Source organism: Poecile atricapillus, chromosome W (assembly GCF_030490865.1).
Source record: "Poecile atricapillus isolate bPoeAtr1 chromosome W, bPoeAtr1.hap1, whole genome shotgun sequence".
Lineage (NCBI taxonomy): Eukaryota > Metazoa > Chordata > Aves > Passeriformes > Paridae > Poecile > Poecile atricapillus.
In genome coordinates, this window is record NC_081288.1 from 62,735,059 (window position 1) to 62,747,211 (window position 12,153).

The following is a 12,153-nucleotide window of genomic DNA, read 5'->3' on the forward strand; positions in this document are numbered from 1 at the left end:
AACCTCTTTCCACAACACATTCCAACCTCATGGAATTGCTCAACCTATTGTCTTGATCTGCCGGAAAAAAAATGACCAGATTTCTGTGCCTGACACAAATCAAGAAAAAAGAAAAAATCAGAGTCAAGTTTGTTACATACCAAATCGTCCCATCATCATCCTGCAAGTCAGAGAATTCAAAAACATTAAGTTAGTTCATGAATAATCAGTTTGGGAAGACAAGACAATAGCCCTAAAAGCAGTTTTCCTTCAATATGCAGAGGGCCAACAACTTGTGCAAACTCAGGGGCTGAGCACATCACAGACCAGACCCAACATGCTGCAGGAATGCCCCCAGCAGAGCACCAGTGATGTGAGGGAAATCCACTTGAAATTAATGGAAATATTTAACTATATATTATACACAAATATGACTTCTTATCCATACTTTTTATGATGAAGGGTGAATGACTAAATGTGTTTGTGTGTGCATTTCCACAAATATAATCTAAACCACACACCTTACAAGAAGCAAAGCCATCTACCTCACTTTAACCTCTTTTCTCTGAAGAAAACACATTCTATGTGAATATTATGCAAATAAAACTGCCACATATGAAATACATACATAGCCAGTGACATCACCAATCATATGCAGATGTCTATCAGCTGAGAATCAGGCCCTGATTTGCACAGAGAAATTTGAAATTATTCAGTAAACGTTAGATTTTGCTGATCACTGCATTTTCCATAGGTGTACTTGTATCTGGATATGCAACACATTAAGCAATAACCTCTTAATACTGTGCAATAATAATTAGCTCCATAAAATATATGTATAAACACACATACAAATCTCCAAACATCTTTCTTGCTAAAAAAATGTCCAAGCCCCAGCCTGCAGATCACATCTTGCAAACCACATCTGGAGTAGAGCACAAGCTCACTGCATTGTTCAAGGGCACAGGAAAGAGAGGAATTTTGGCCCACAAACCTGAGCCAGAGCTCTGATCTACAAAAAACACTATGAGATTTTTAATGTCCACACAGAGACATTATGATCTCATTTCTGAGCACTTCCATCTGAAGATCTTCCCCACTAAGTGCTTCATTTATCTTCAAAGCCATGGGAAGCTGAGCCAACTCTACAGGGAGACAATACATTGATAAACTGAGGGAGGACTCATATAAATCCCTCTTAGAAAAGCTGCCTTCAGGCCATGTGAAGGAAAACCTCAGCTTTCAGTTGAAGCCAAAATACATGTCTAGCCTTCTCCTTATATAAAGGACTGTAAAAACATAAAGCAAAGTAAGCTGGTACAAAAATTGGAGAGGGAAGAGGTTTATTTATTTATTTTTGCTGACCTCTTCTCTCCTTACAGTTTGAACTGTATCACTGCAGTTTAGAGAGCTATGTCAAAGGATTGCCTTTTTCCAAACTAATTCTTCCCCAAAATATCTACATTAGCCCTTCACGTAGTAGAGAAAATAGTACTAAGCAGAAAGCAGATATGTATATATAGCAGATATATATGATACATACATCCAGTAGGCAGGGGGGAAAAAAGGCTCACAGAAGTCACTGTCAGTTAAAAGCTTCTAAGATACAAGAATTTCCAGAGGACACTTGTAGCCTATTTTCACAGACTAAGTAATTTCCTTGTAGTTAAAAAAAAATCACATGAAGGGATTTCATTCATTTAGCAAGGATGGGGGACAATTAAACTTCTCCCTCATCCTTAGAAATGCTCTCACATCCTGCACCAAAGCATTTTGTGCTTACTCTGTTGTGGTCGTCAGCTCCTCTGAAACATGAGTGGTCTGAAGGAGGCCTTCACGTTTCTGGAAAGGAAGATGGAATTAGCAAAGGAGAAGCTCATCAGGGGTTCATTCAGCATTTTTTAGAGCACCAGAGGACATAACAGATGAATTCACCAAGTTTCACAGGAGCAGAGGTGAAACAGCCGACACAGGAGGATTCACCCCCAGAACAGTGGCAAGGATCAGGCTGACAGCCAAAGGAATGTTTGGGAAATGTATATTTACATCTATATTTGTAGCTAACAGCCTCATTAACAATTCTCCCCCTCAGACTACAGTCAATATCATGCCTGGAACACAATTTAGAGTTTGTCAGCCCCATCTGAGATCCCTGCAGGGCAGCTGGTCATGTCACGGTATCAACCAGCAGTTTGCCACATCTGGCAGCCTGACTCTTCTGGGACAGAAATGACATGGATGGCTGTTCCTAGGCCAGGGCTCCAGAGGGCTGGCACAGCTCTCCTAGAGCAGGCATGGCACTGGGGCCACTGCCACACATCTGACAGGGATATATATCCTCCAAGAAAACACAGGGGAGCACAAAAAGCTTAGCTAATGATTTCACAAGGAATAGTACTTCCCTGATACCAGGTTGTCTCTCCTGGGCATAATTTTCTGCATGAATAAGGAGTCTCTACCTGAGAGAAATAGCATGTGTTGAGACAGTTTCAAAATACCTCAGAGGCTGGAAGTGCTTTCACCTGAGTAAAAAATTTGCTTTGTATCTCCATGGGTTCCTTTCAAAACTATGCCTGAAAGGAGGAATTTCTTTCCTCCCTTTTCTGTGCTCAAAAAGCTGACAGAAAGAGCTCAAATCTCAGCAGCCATCTAGGAACCAAGTCTGTCAGAACGACTTAGGGGAGGGTCAATAGAGGTTTCCAGCCCAGGTAAGCAGGGAAACACCCCCTTCCCCCCCCCGCCCCCAAGCACAAGCTCTGTACACCTTTACCATATGAATTGTTTTCACCATATGAACATCAAGCAAGAACTTATTAGGGAGAACAGCTTTGAGGAGAAGCACATCCTTCCCCAGAAGCAGTTTGACAAATGAGAATTGAAGTCTAAAAGCCAGTAAGAGGAACTCCTGCCCCTCTACTCCCTACTGAAGAAATGAAGGCAGGCAGAGCTGCTGGAAGGGAGGGAGCCTGGCTGGAGGCAAGGGGGGAGCTGTTACAGCTCCAATCCTGATAAGGCCCTGGGTTTTGTGCTGCCAGCTGGCCACATCTTCACAGCCCTCACTTCCCTATCACACTCCTATCTCATCCTGCTCCCATGAGGGAGCCACAGGAATGGCACCAGGAGGTTTGGGGCAAAAGCCAGCATGACAACATGGATGAAAAAATGAGGAGGCATCTGACAGAATAGTATTTTCCTGCATACAAAACAATGCTGTCTTTATTCCATCCCACCATGCCTCTGCTTTATTAACACAAGGCTCAGGACCTTCCAGGCACCCTCAACCCCAGGGAGAAGATGGTGTAACCTGTGAACAAAACCTCAGCAAGTGATGACTCATGAGTAATGCCTCCAAGTGCCTGATGAGAAAGAGGAATGGATTCCAACACTGGCTCCCCAGCTGGTGGAAAAGGAAGCTGTGCTCCCCCTCCCAGGCAGCTGAGCATGCTGCTCTTACAGCAAACCTAGGTCTCCTGACCTTGCAATCCAAAAGCAAATGTCATTCCCTGATAAAATGTTGATTCCTTCCACCACTGGCACCAGACACATTTATTCTTCATTCTGCCTTGACTCTGACCTTTCAGTCTGCAACTCAGACTAGAAGGGAATTATTGTAAAAAATACCCCAGATCTCCCAGCAGCACCACAGTGGGACATGCTGCAATTTTAAGAATAATGCTGAGGCAAGTTAAGTATAAAAGATGACAATTCCTGAGTCTTGCAACAATAACCAACACAATGAGCCTTAAGGACAATTTTTACACTTAATTCTAAGAACTTTTTTGTTTTCCTGAATTAGAATATTTCTTCACCATGCAAACTTACATTTCAAATAGCAGGCAGTAGAGTCAGCTGGAAAATCTCACTATTTTCAGCTCTCACTGGAAGCACCAGCAAAAACAAGAGTTTCTCTCTTCCCTGCCCTCCCTAAGGAGGGCTGGAATGACAGGCACCTGTTGAGTGACACCAGCATTAAAGCATGTATCACCCTAGACTCAACTCAGCACTTAGAGTAGCTGCTCACAGGATTTTAACTAGAAGGCCCATCTAAACCCTTGCTCTGCCAGGACCCCTCTTGAATAACTTGTGCATACATTACCAATTGTCACCCAATTTCCTATTTCACACAAAGAAAACAGCAAGAAAACTAATTCTGGAGGTTGATTTCAAAAAAGCTTTTAAGTCACTTCCAAATAACTGTTTCAGGAACTCTGCTCTTGAGAGGGGCTACATCATGGAGACCATTATGAAACAATAAAAACAAAAGTGGTTTTCTGCTGGGTTGGTCTTGTAGTTGTTCCACATAATATGGAAAGACAGATAGCTAAAGGCTCTTCCTGCCAAGGAAGACAAAACAGAAAGTTGTCTCCAAAATGCTTGTGGGCTTCTGAGCAAACTAACAGTGCAGGACCAAAAAAGGATAGTGCATTGTTTGACAGACTCGGATTGAGCTACTGAGATATTTCTCAGACTCTAAATCAATTCTGTATAATTAAACAAAAAATAACCAGCACCTTAAGAAAGTCTCAGTCTGTCACCTCAAGATCCTAAAGGAAGAGAATAATTTAATGAAAGGGAAGAATCACCATGGAACTATGGAGATCTGGATAAATACCTTCCATGTTGCACAGTGCTGTCATAGTATTATCTTACTTTATGGATCAGGACAGTGAAAGTAAGAGAAAAAAGAGTCCACAGCACTTACACAAGCTCATAAAGTGTTCTGCATTGCTCTGGGATGGGCTGTGGAAATGCACACATCTTAGCTGAGCAGTAACTGCTAAATCACTTTATTTTCATGGTGTAAGCACAGTCCTTTTGAGGAAGAAGTACCTCAGGATCTGCACAGTGTGAGGACAGCTCAATAACTGGATAAAGCCACCCATGAAAATGAGACTTAGCTAGTTTTGAAAATTTCAGTGTGGGCATGTTCCTGCACCATACTCCCACAGCATCTTGCACATATTTCTGGCTGTGGGGTCAGTTTTGAAAGACTTGCACAGAAGTCACTTAAACTGTTTATTTATCCCCTCAAATGTATAGTCAAGCAGAAAGACGCATTTAAATAAAAACCTCTCAGTTAACACCTTATGTTAACTGTGATCAGGTTTGACAGAATCCTGTTCATTATTGGGATACGTAACAAGAGATCACTTAAAACCAAATTGGTAATAGTGGCAATAATCTTAATAGTAGCTTTCTTATTTAGATTAGGAACAATATTCACCTGATCACCATTCTGTCATTAGTATAACAAAGGCTAAACAAAGTCCATTTAAAGAGATCTATGTTATTGAACCAGCATGTATTTTGAGACTAGATTATGGATGCTGAACTACAAAAATTCAGTTTACCAAACTACATGGCAGAAGTTTTTTTCCAGAACAAACATGCTCTGTTTCATACCACCCCTCTCTTTCCATTTAAATAAACAAAGATGAAGGGTTGCAAGCTTTTCCTAGTGGTGGGTTGAGGGCTGAGAGAAGCTTCCTCTTGCACAGGGCCAGCTGTAGCCATGCCCAACTCCAGGACTCCAGGCTCTAGATCCAAGAGCAAGGGCCTCTAGGATTTGACTTAACTCCCACTACATCTGAAACCTTCAGGGGACTATACCTGACTCCCTCGGGGACACAGGTGTTGCTCTCTCCCCTGCCTAGTTTCTTGTCAGCCTTTATGTCATCCTGTCATCCTAGTGTCAAGATCCAGGGACTCTGGTGAAACAAGTGGTGTCTCCTCTATGTCCCTCCAACAGGAAAAGAAGTGAAAACCTTCTCCACAGCCTTCCCTCTGCTGTAGAGGTAGATGGCTGTGAAGCTCGAACTAAGGACAAGGAAAGGGAGATTTTACTTCTCTACCTAATATTTTTTCTGCCTTATCAGTTACAGAAGTGCATTCATAACAGAAGATACTTCACTGAAGGGCAGAAGGAGGTTTTTATCATCAAGGTGTAAGAGAGCTGCTGACCAGCTTATATTTACATATTCCTCCTTATCTTTCCAAGACCGACAAAAAAACTTAAAAATAAATCAGTCTCCGATTTATTTTCATGTCGCTATATAACTAACTCACTGTTCTTAAATTCTGGCTTTATTTCTGAAAGAACTAAAGCAGTTCAAAATTGCCTCGTATACACAACAATCACATTTATTGTGAACCAGGAAGCATCCATAAATTTCCCATTTACATCACACCCTGGCACATCTAGAGCATCCAGGCAGGCAACCTGGAAAACACCATTGCTTAAATATAAAACAAAATGATGCTTGAAAGTAGAGTCTTTGTAGAGGGAAAGTAAATGGTTGACACCAAGCAGAGAAAGGAATAACTAGAGCAGTATCTAGGGCAGGGGGGAAACAGTCAGGGTTCCTTAGGTCAGATCTCTTCCGCATATCTAAGGAAAGCTAACAAAAGCATAAGAATGTAAAAGAAATTATGAAAGCCTATCAGGCCTGCCAAGGAAAACAACTAAAAACAACATGTCTAAGTCTGCACATGAAGTCATTGGGGAAAAACAACACTGCTAACAGGCATTCCAGACAAGGGAGATTTTATGGGCTGAAACTCCTTCCTGTGCTGTGTGGGTTACAATGGCTTCTCTGCAAAAAATGCAGGGCAAAAAAAACAACTGTACTGGAGTGACAGAAATTACAAGCCCAGTGCTCCCTTATACAAAATCCCATTGCACACTTTGAGCTTGCTATTGCAATAGCAAAAGGTGGCACTAAACCTACAAAGGATGTGCTGTTCTTGGGGTCTCATTTAAGCATGTGCAATCCAAAAATGCATTTCTGGGCATGGGACTCACTAAACAACTGGGACACACATTTTCTGAATGACAAGAGATGGGAGGCAATGGAAGGGAGTGCCCAGCACTGCAAAGTCCCCTCTGCTCCTCCCAGGAGCTGGTACTTACCCGAACAACCACCACTTGCACAGACACGTGCTCCGGCAGCCGGATGGGAGCTCGGAAATGCATGGCCAAAGCCACCAGAAGGTGAAGGATGGAAATCAAATTCTTGCCATGGATGGCTGCAGGGAACAAAGGAAATGAAGCCAGTGAAAGGATACTGAGGTGTTATTTTACATAAACAGCTCTGTGGGGAAAAGGCAGTGAAAAATGCTTTTGGTCAACACAGTCTTTTTATCCTTCTTCCTCTTTTTCCCAAATCAGGAAAGCCTACAGTGCAACTTCACAGGTAGAAAAGCCTAGATTCAGCCCTTCCTTTAAGCCTAACTTACGAGTCCAAACCCTCTCTGATCACAGACAGGCCCAACCACTTGCTTTTCACTTGGCTGGAGGAAACTCAGGAAAAGTGCTCTTAGCAGACTTCCCAAGTGACAACACACTTTCTGAGACAGAAAACATAGTAAGAGTCCTTACAGTCAACATTCCACTTGATTGTCCAGCCATGAGGTCGGAGTAAATCATGGACAGCTTCCAAGACCGTCTGCAACTTCTGCTTCTGACCAATTTCAGATTGTGTCACCTCTGCCACATTCAATTTACGGTCAGCCAATTTTTCTGCATTTGAAAAACAAACAAAATAAATAAATAAATAAAAAGGACGGACAAAACCAGATTAAACTGTGTGGAGATAACAAGCACAGACCACTGGAGTCCACCAGAACTTGTCTAAAAGAATTCTTTTCCTTGGGAGGTAAAATAGCTGAAAGTAAAACTTTCACCAAAGTGTGTCAGTTCCAACAAAAATGTGACAAAACTAGTAAAGTCTGGCTGAACATGCTCATTAGTCAGGTGTCAAAATATGTAACAACTTTCAGCTAGACATCAAGCTAGCCGCAATGTTAATGATACCTTCCCATTTCTTTCACTGCAGAAAAGCATAACAAAAACACAGCCTTCACTGCACAAGGAATCTGCACAGGTGTAAAGGACATTTTTAAAGTTAGTTTAGGAAAATAAATGGGAACTATTTTGTGTGAACATTTACTTCAGCTTGATATGCTTTATTTCAGGTTAGCTGAAGGTATGGATTTAAGCTAAAGCACATTTTGCATCCTCAAACCCTCAAGATTCATATGACCCAGGATTAGCTTAGTGGAACTAATTTAAAAAGTAAGTTGGTACAATTTTGTAATGTTGTTGACACTGTCACATCATAGTTGATTGTTGCCAAAATGAAATAATGCAGGAAAATGTGTAAAATTCCATCATTAAAATTTCAGTTCTGTTTACATAATATAGTTATTTGTGGCCAAAGTCATAAACAACTCATTCTTCTCTTCCTCTGTTGTTGTGGCCCGCACAAAAGAGACAGGAGCTAAAATTCTCTAAAATAGAAAAAGCAGGGAGCTGAGGAAGGTGGGGTAGAGTCCTCCAGCCATCAGAGCAATGGGAACAGCTCATCTCTGTTCTCTCTACACACCCATGAAATAAGTGGCCAAACTCACTGTGCTGATCTGTCCAGGAGGTCAGGACTGGTTGGCCATATTCCAGTTATATACCATTCCACTCTCTAAAGCAAAAGATATACTTCACCAAAACTGTTTTCACAAAATGAGGTTCTCAAGAATCTGAAGACTCTTTCAGAAATGTTTCAAAGTTGTCAAAATTCCTCTTATTCCAATACTGGATATATTTCTGCTCTCAAGTTCAAGAGTATGCTTCTTCTGGATGTTTTATCTAGCTGAAGATTTTACCTTTTTTTTTTAAGTGGTAGCAATATAAAAGTACTCTAGTAACCCAAAGAGAAGAGACTTGCAGGTTATCGACTAACAAATACTTTGAACATCTTGACTGTTTCTATCAATCTAAAGTAGGGAATTATTTTATCAAGATTATCAAAACAAGCAAATTAATTTTTCAGTCACATGTTAAGGCTCCTGCCTATTCTCAGCCCAGTTAGCAAACAAATTTATTTCCTTTCACACCAACATCATGTGTAGCAGGCCATTCCAGCTTCTCTGAATGGCACTGCTTGCACCTTGATAAAATTAACTAAAGAAGGAGCTCCACCTCCATCAGTCGTGTCTTAACATCTTATTTCAAACTGCTCCAGCATAAGCCCAGTGACAAAGCTGTTGCTTTTCACCCTTTTATGTGGGGCCTGGCTATCAAGACAAAACACCTCTCACTCACAAGGAATGGTTAACTACTACTTGAAGTTTAATGACCACACCTTCTTAGTTTTTCCTGAAAGGTGAAGGAAGGTGAAGGAAGAAACAAAGACATTACTGAAGAACAGCACAAGACTGGGGCTGAGTTGTGGTAGCTCCAGGTCAGGGGAGATGCACTGGCTCTCCAGTCAGAGGCCCAGGACGAAGTACACAAGTACAAGTTGGTGCAGTTAAAGATCTCAGGCTTCAAGATGTCCAGGTCCATCTTTCCTCCTCTAAGATATGCTAAGTCTGACTGATCTACACAGAAATCATAGAACCATTTGGAGGGTTGGAAAAATCCTTTAAGATCACTGAGTTACAGGACTAATCCAGCACTGCCAAATCCACCACTAAATCACTAAATCACATCCCCAAGTGCAAGATCTGCATGATTTCTGAACACCTCCAGGGATGGTGACACCAGCACCATCCTGGGTAGCCTGTGCCAAGATTTAACTGCCCTTTCAGTGCAAAAATTTTCTCACTATCCAACCTGAACCTCCCTGGCACAGCTTGGGACAACTTCCTCTTGTCCTGTCCCTTGTTCCCTGGGGCCCCAACTGTCCCCTCCTGTCCGGGAGTTGTGCAGAACCAGAAGGTTCCCCCTGAGCCCCTTTCCCAGCTCCCTCAGCCTCTCCTGGTGCTCCAAACCCTTCCCCAGCTCCATCCCCTTCTCTGGACACGCTCCAGCCCCTCAATGTCTTACATACACACATACTTAGGTACAACTAAGGACCTCCTAAACGTCTTCAGGCTTGAGGCTGCAGCTGTGGCTCCATAGGGAGTGTAAGCAAGCAGTGACACCTGAGACAGCTACAGTGAAACCCACTGCCAGCTGCAGAGGCACAGTTTTGAAGAACAACTGGATTAAAGCAAATACTCCCCAGCTAAAATTACCTGTGTACAATACTGATCCATACCACATCTGGAGGGTCCTGGCTGCAGGCTAACCTAGAAGTGCTAAAAGTACTCTTGTTTCATTCCTCAAGTTATTATTTTTGAGGGGTTTTAACTACACACAAAGCTAATTAACTAATTTTAAAAGCTTGTGGATGTTCATCAAAACACCTGTCATTTAAGGAGCCTGTGCAGAAAATGCAGTAACCAGTGGAACCAGCAGCACTAGGTCCTCCTGCCCCACTCTGACACACACACACACCCCCCACAGCCCAGGCCCACTCTTGAAAACACATCAGAAGTGAGCTGAGGGCAGTCTGGCTAAGAAAAAGTGTGGATTTACATGGCACTGGAAGCCTCAAGCCTCCTTCTTTTATAAAAGCACCCCCATAAATCATTGCATTAACCTGAGTCTTCTCCACCATGCTTCCTGCATCAACACACACATTGCAAAGATGGACGGGGGCTGCAAAACCCCAAATTCTCAACTAAGTGTCCCCTCATGTGTCATTCACACAGAAGAGCACATTTTGAGCACATGACTCCTGCCATGCATTCTCTTTTTCTCCCCAAAAGTAAAATTACCAGGATCTCAAAACAGCTCTCAGACCAAAAGCTTTCAAAAGCAAACTACACTGACAAAATTTTTGACCACACAGCTTCTGTTTGACACCATCAACATGAACATCTTCACTCCTTTTCTACCCTATTATTTCAGCTACAGTTAGTCCCTGAAACAGATACCTAGGAATCATCTGATTTCTTTCCCTCTCAGCAGACAGGCTGAGGAGAACAGATGGAGAAGCTGAGGCAGTTTTCAGTGAAATCGATCATCTCCCTGAGATGCTGAGCTACTGCACAGTCTTCAGCTTTGGAAGAGGTTAATTTTAGGCTCTCCCTAAGGAGAAGGTCAAGGGTCACCTTCTCTTGTGTGGACTTACCCAGCAGCTTTTGCAGCACCTGCCCATCATAAAGGTCTTCTTCAAGCTGTTTGACAATGATTCTCTCCTCCACCAGCACATCATTAATCCAGTCAATGAGAACCTGCGAGCACAGAAAAAGGAGGCAAGTGTCTAAACCCAACTGAAATGCATTCCTTTCATTCAGGACAGTAATCAGGATTATAAAACAGATGAAGTATAAGCATGTCTATGTATTTCCAAGTTGCAGAGATGAGACCTGAATTAAAAAAAAAAAAAAAAAAAGAATAAAAGCATCTCATTGTCCCCTATTGCTTTTATCTCGGGTCCTAACAACAGGAAAAAGCATTTTATCTTCAGCTATTGCAGAATACAAAAGTCCAGAATTAAAATCTTGGTCAAATGGGTCTGATGATAATTTTACAATTTCAACAGTTCCCATATGCTGACTACTGTAACTACAAAAATCATTCAGTCACCTGTAAAACAGGAATGAGCATAAAGAATCTTGAAAAAAGAAAAAGAACTGAGCTAAATTTTCCAGGTGCCAAAGACAATTATTTCAGAACAGTTACAGAAAAACAAGCCTTGACTGTTTGAAGTTGGTAGCAGCATTCTCCTCCAAACTATTACTTGGAAAATTAAATCATTTTTGCAAAAATAACAGTTATGTGGGAAGAGACACAATGCTAATTCCTGCTACTTCCTTAGTTCTATACGAGGAGAAGAGTACCACCAATCACAGACATGACAAATCCATTCACCAGAGCCACCTAAAAACAATAAGCTTCATTTAAAGATTCTGTAATCTTTAATTTGCATCACGTAAAGCTGTGGATTCTTTAAATTCACTTTCTGCGAAATTTATATTTCTGCCTCTTCTTGGCAGTTGAAATGGCTAATAAAGTTCTGGGGTTTTAATGTACAAGAAATCATGAAACAAAAGCAAATAAAATACATGCAGGCTTGCAGAGGAAAACACCCACTTTGGGAATCCTAAGGAACACGAGCATTTGAATATGTTGGTCATGAGAACATTTAAGTTATTCCACCTGGCTACGGATGTTCACTCAACCTAGAAATCTCAAATTTGGCTAGGCTTACTGACCATGAAAAAGTTCACAATCCAAAAATGAAATACTAATGCTTCATGTACATCAAATTCACATCTTTAGTACTTCCAAAGCATGCGAAAATACGCAAGGCTGAAAGTCAGCTCTAAAAATAGAGAAAGTATGTA

General features: G+C 41.7%; 1 protein-coding gene across 2 annotated transcripts in view; it reads right to left on the reverse strand.

Moving 5' to 3' along the window:
* The window catches only part of LOC131592274 (beta-parvin), a 51,719-nt gene that overhangs the window by 11,856 nt on the left and 27,710 nt on the right, over positions 1-12,153 (reverse strand). For both annotated transcript variants that reach the window (XM_058863679.1, XM_058863680.1), the window contains exons 4-8: positions 10,935-11,037; positions 7,358-7,498; positions 6,890-7,005; positions 1,763-1,821; positions 141-160 (exon numbers count right to left, since the gene is read on the reverse strand). In XM_058863679.1, the coding sequence (XP_058719662.1) occupies positions 141-160; positions 1,763-1,821; positions 6,890-7,005; positions 7,358-7,498; positions 10,935-11,037 (439 nt within the window). The remainder of the gene's footprint in view (positions 1-140; positions 161-1,762; positions 1,822-6,889; positions 7,006-7,357; positions 7,499-10,934; positions 11,038-12,153) is intronic.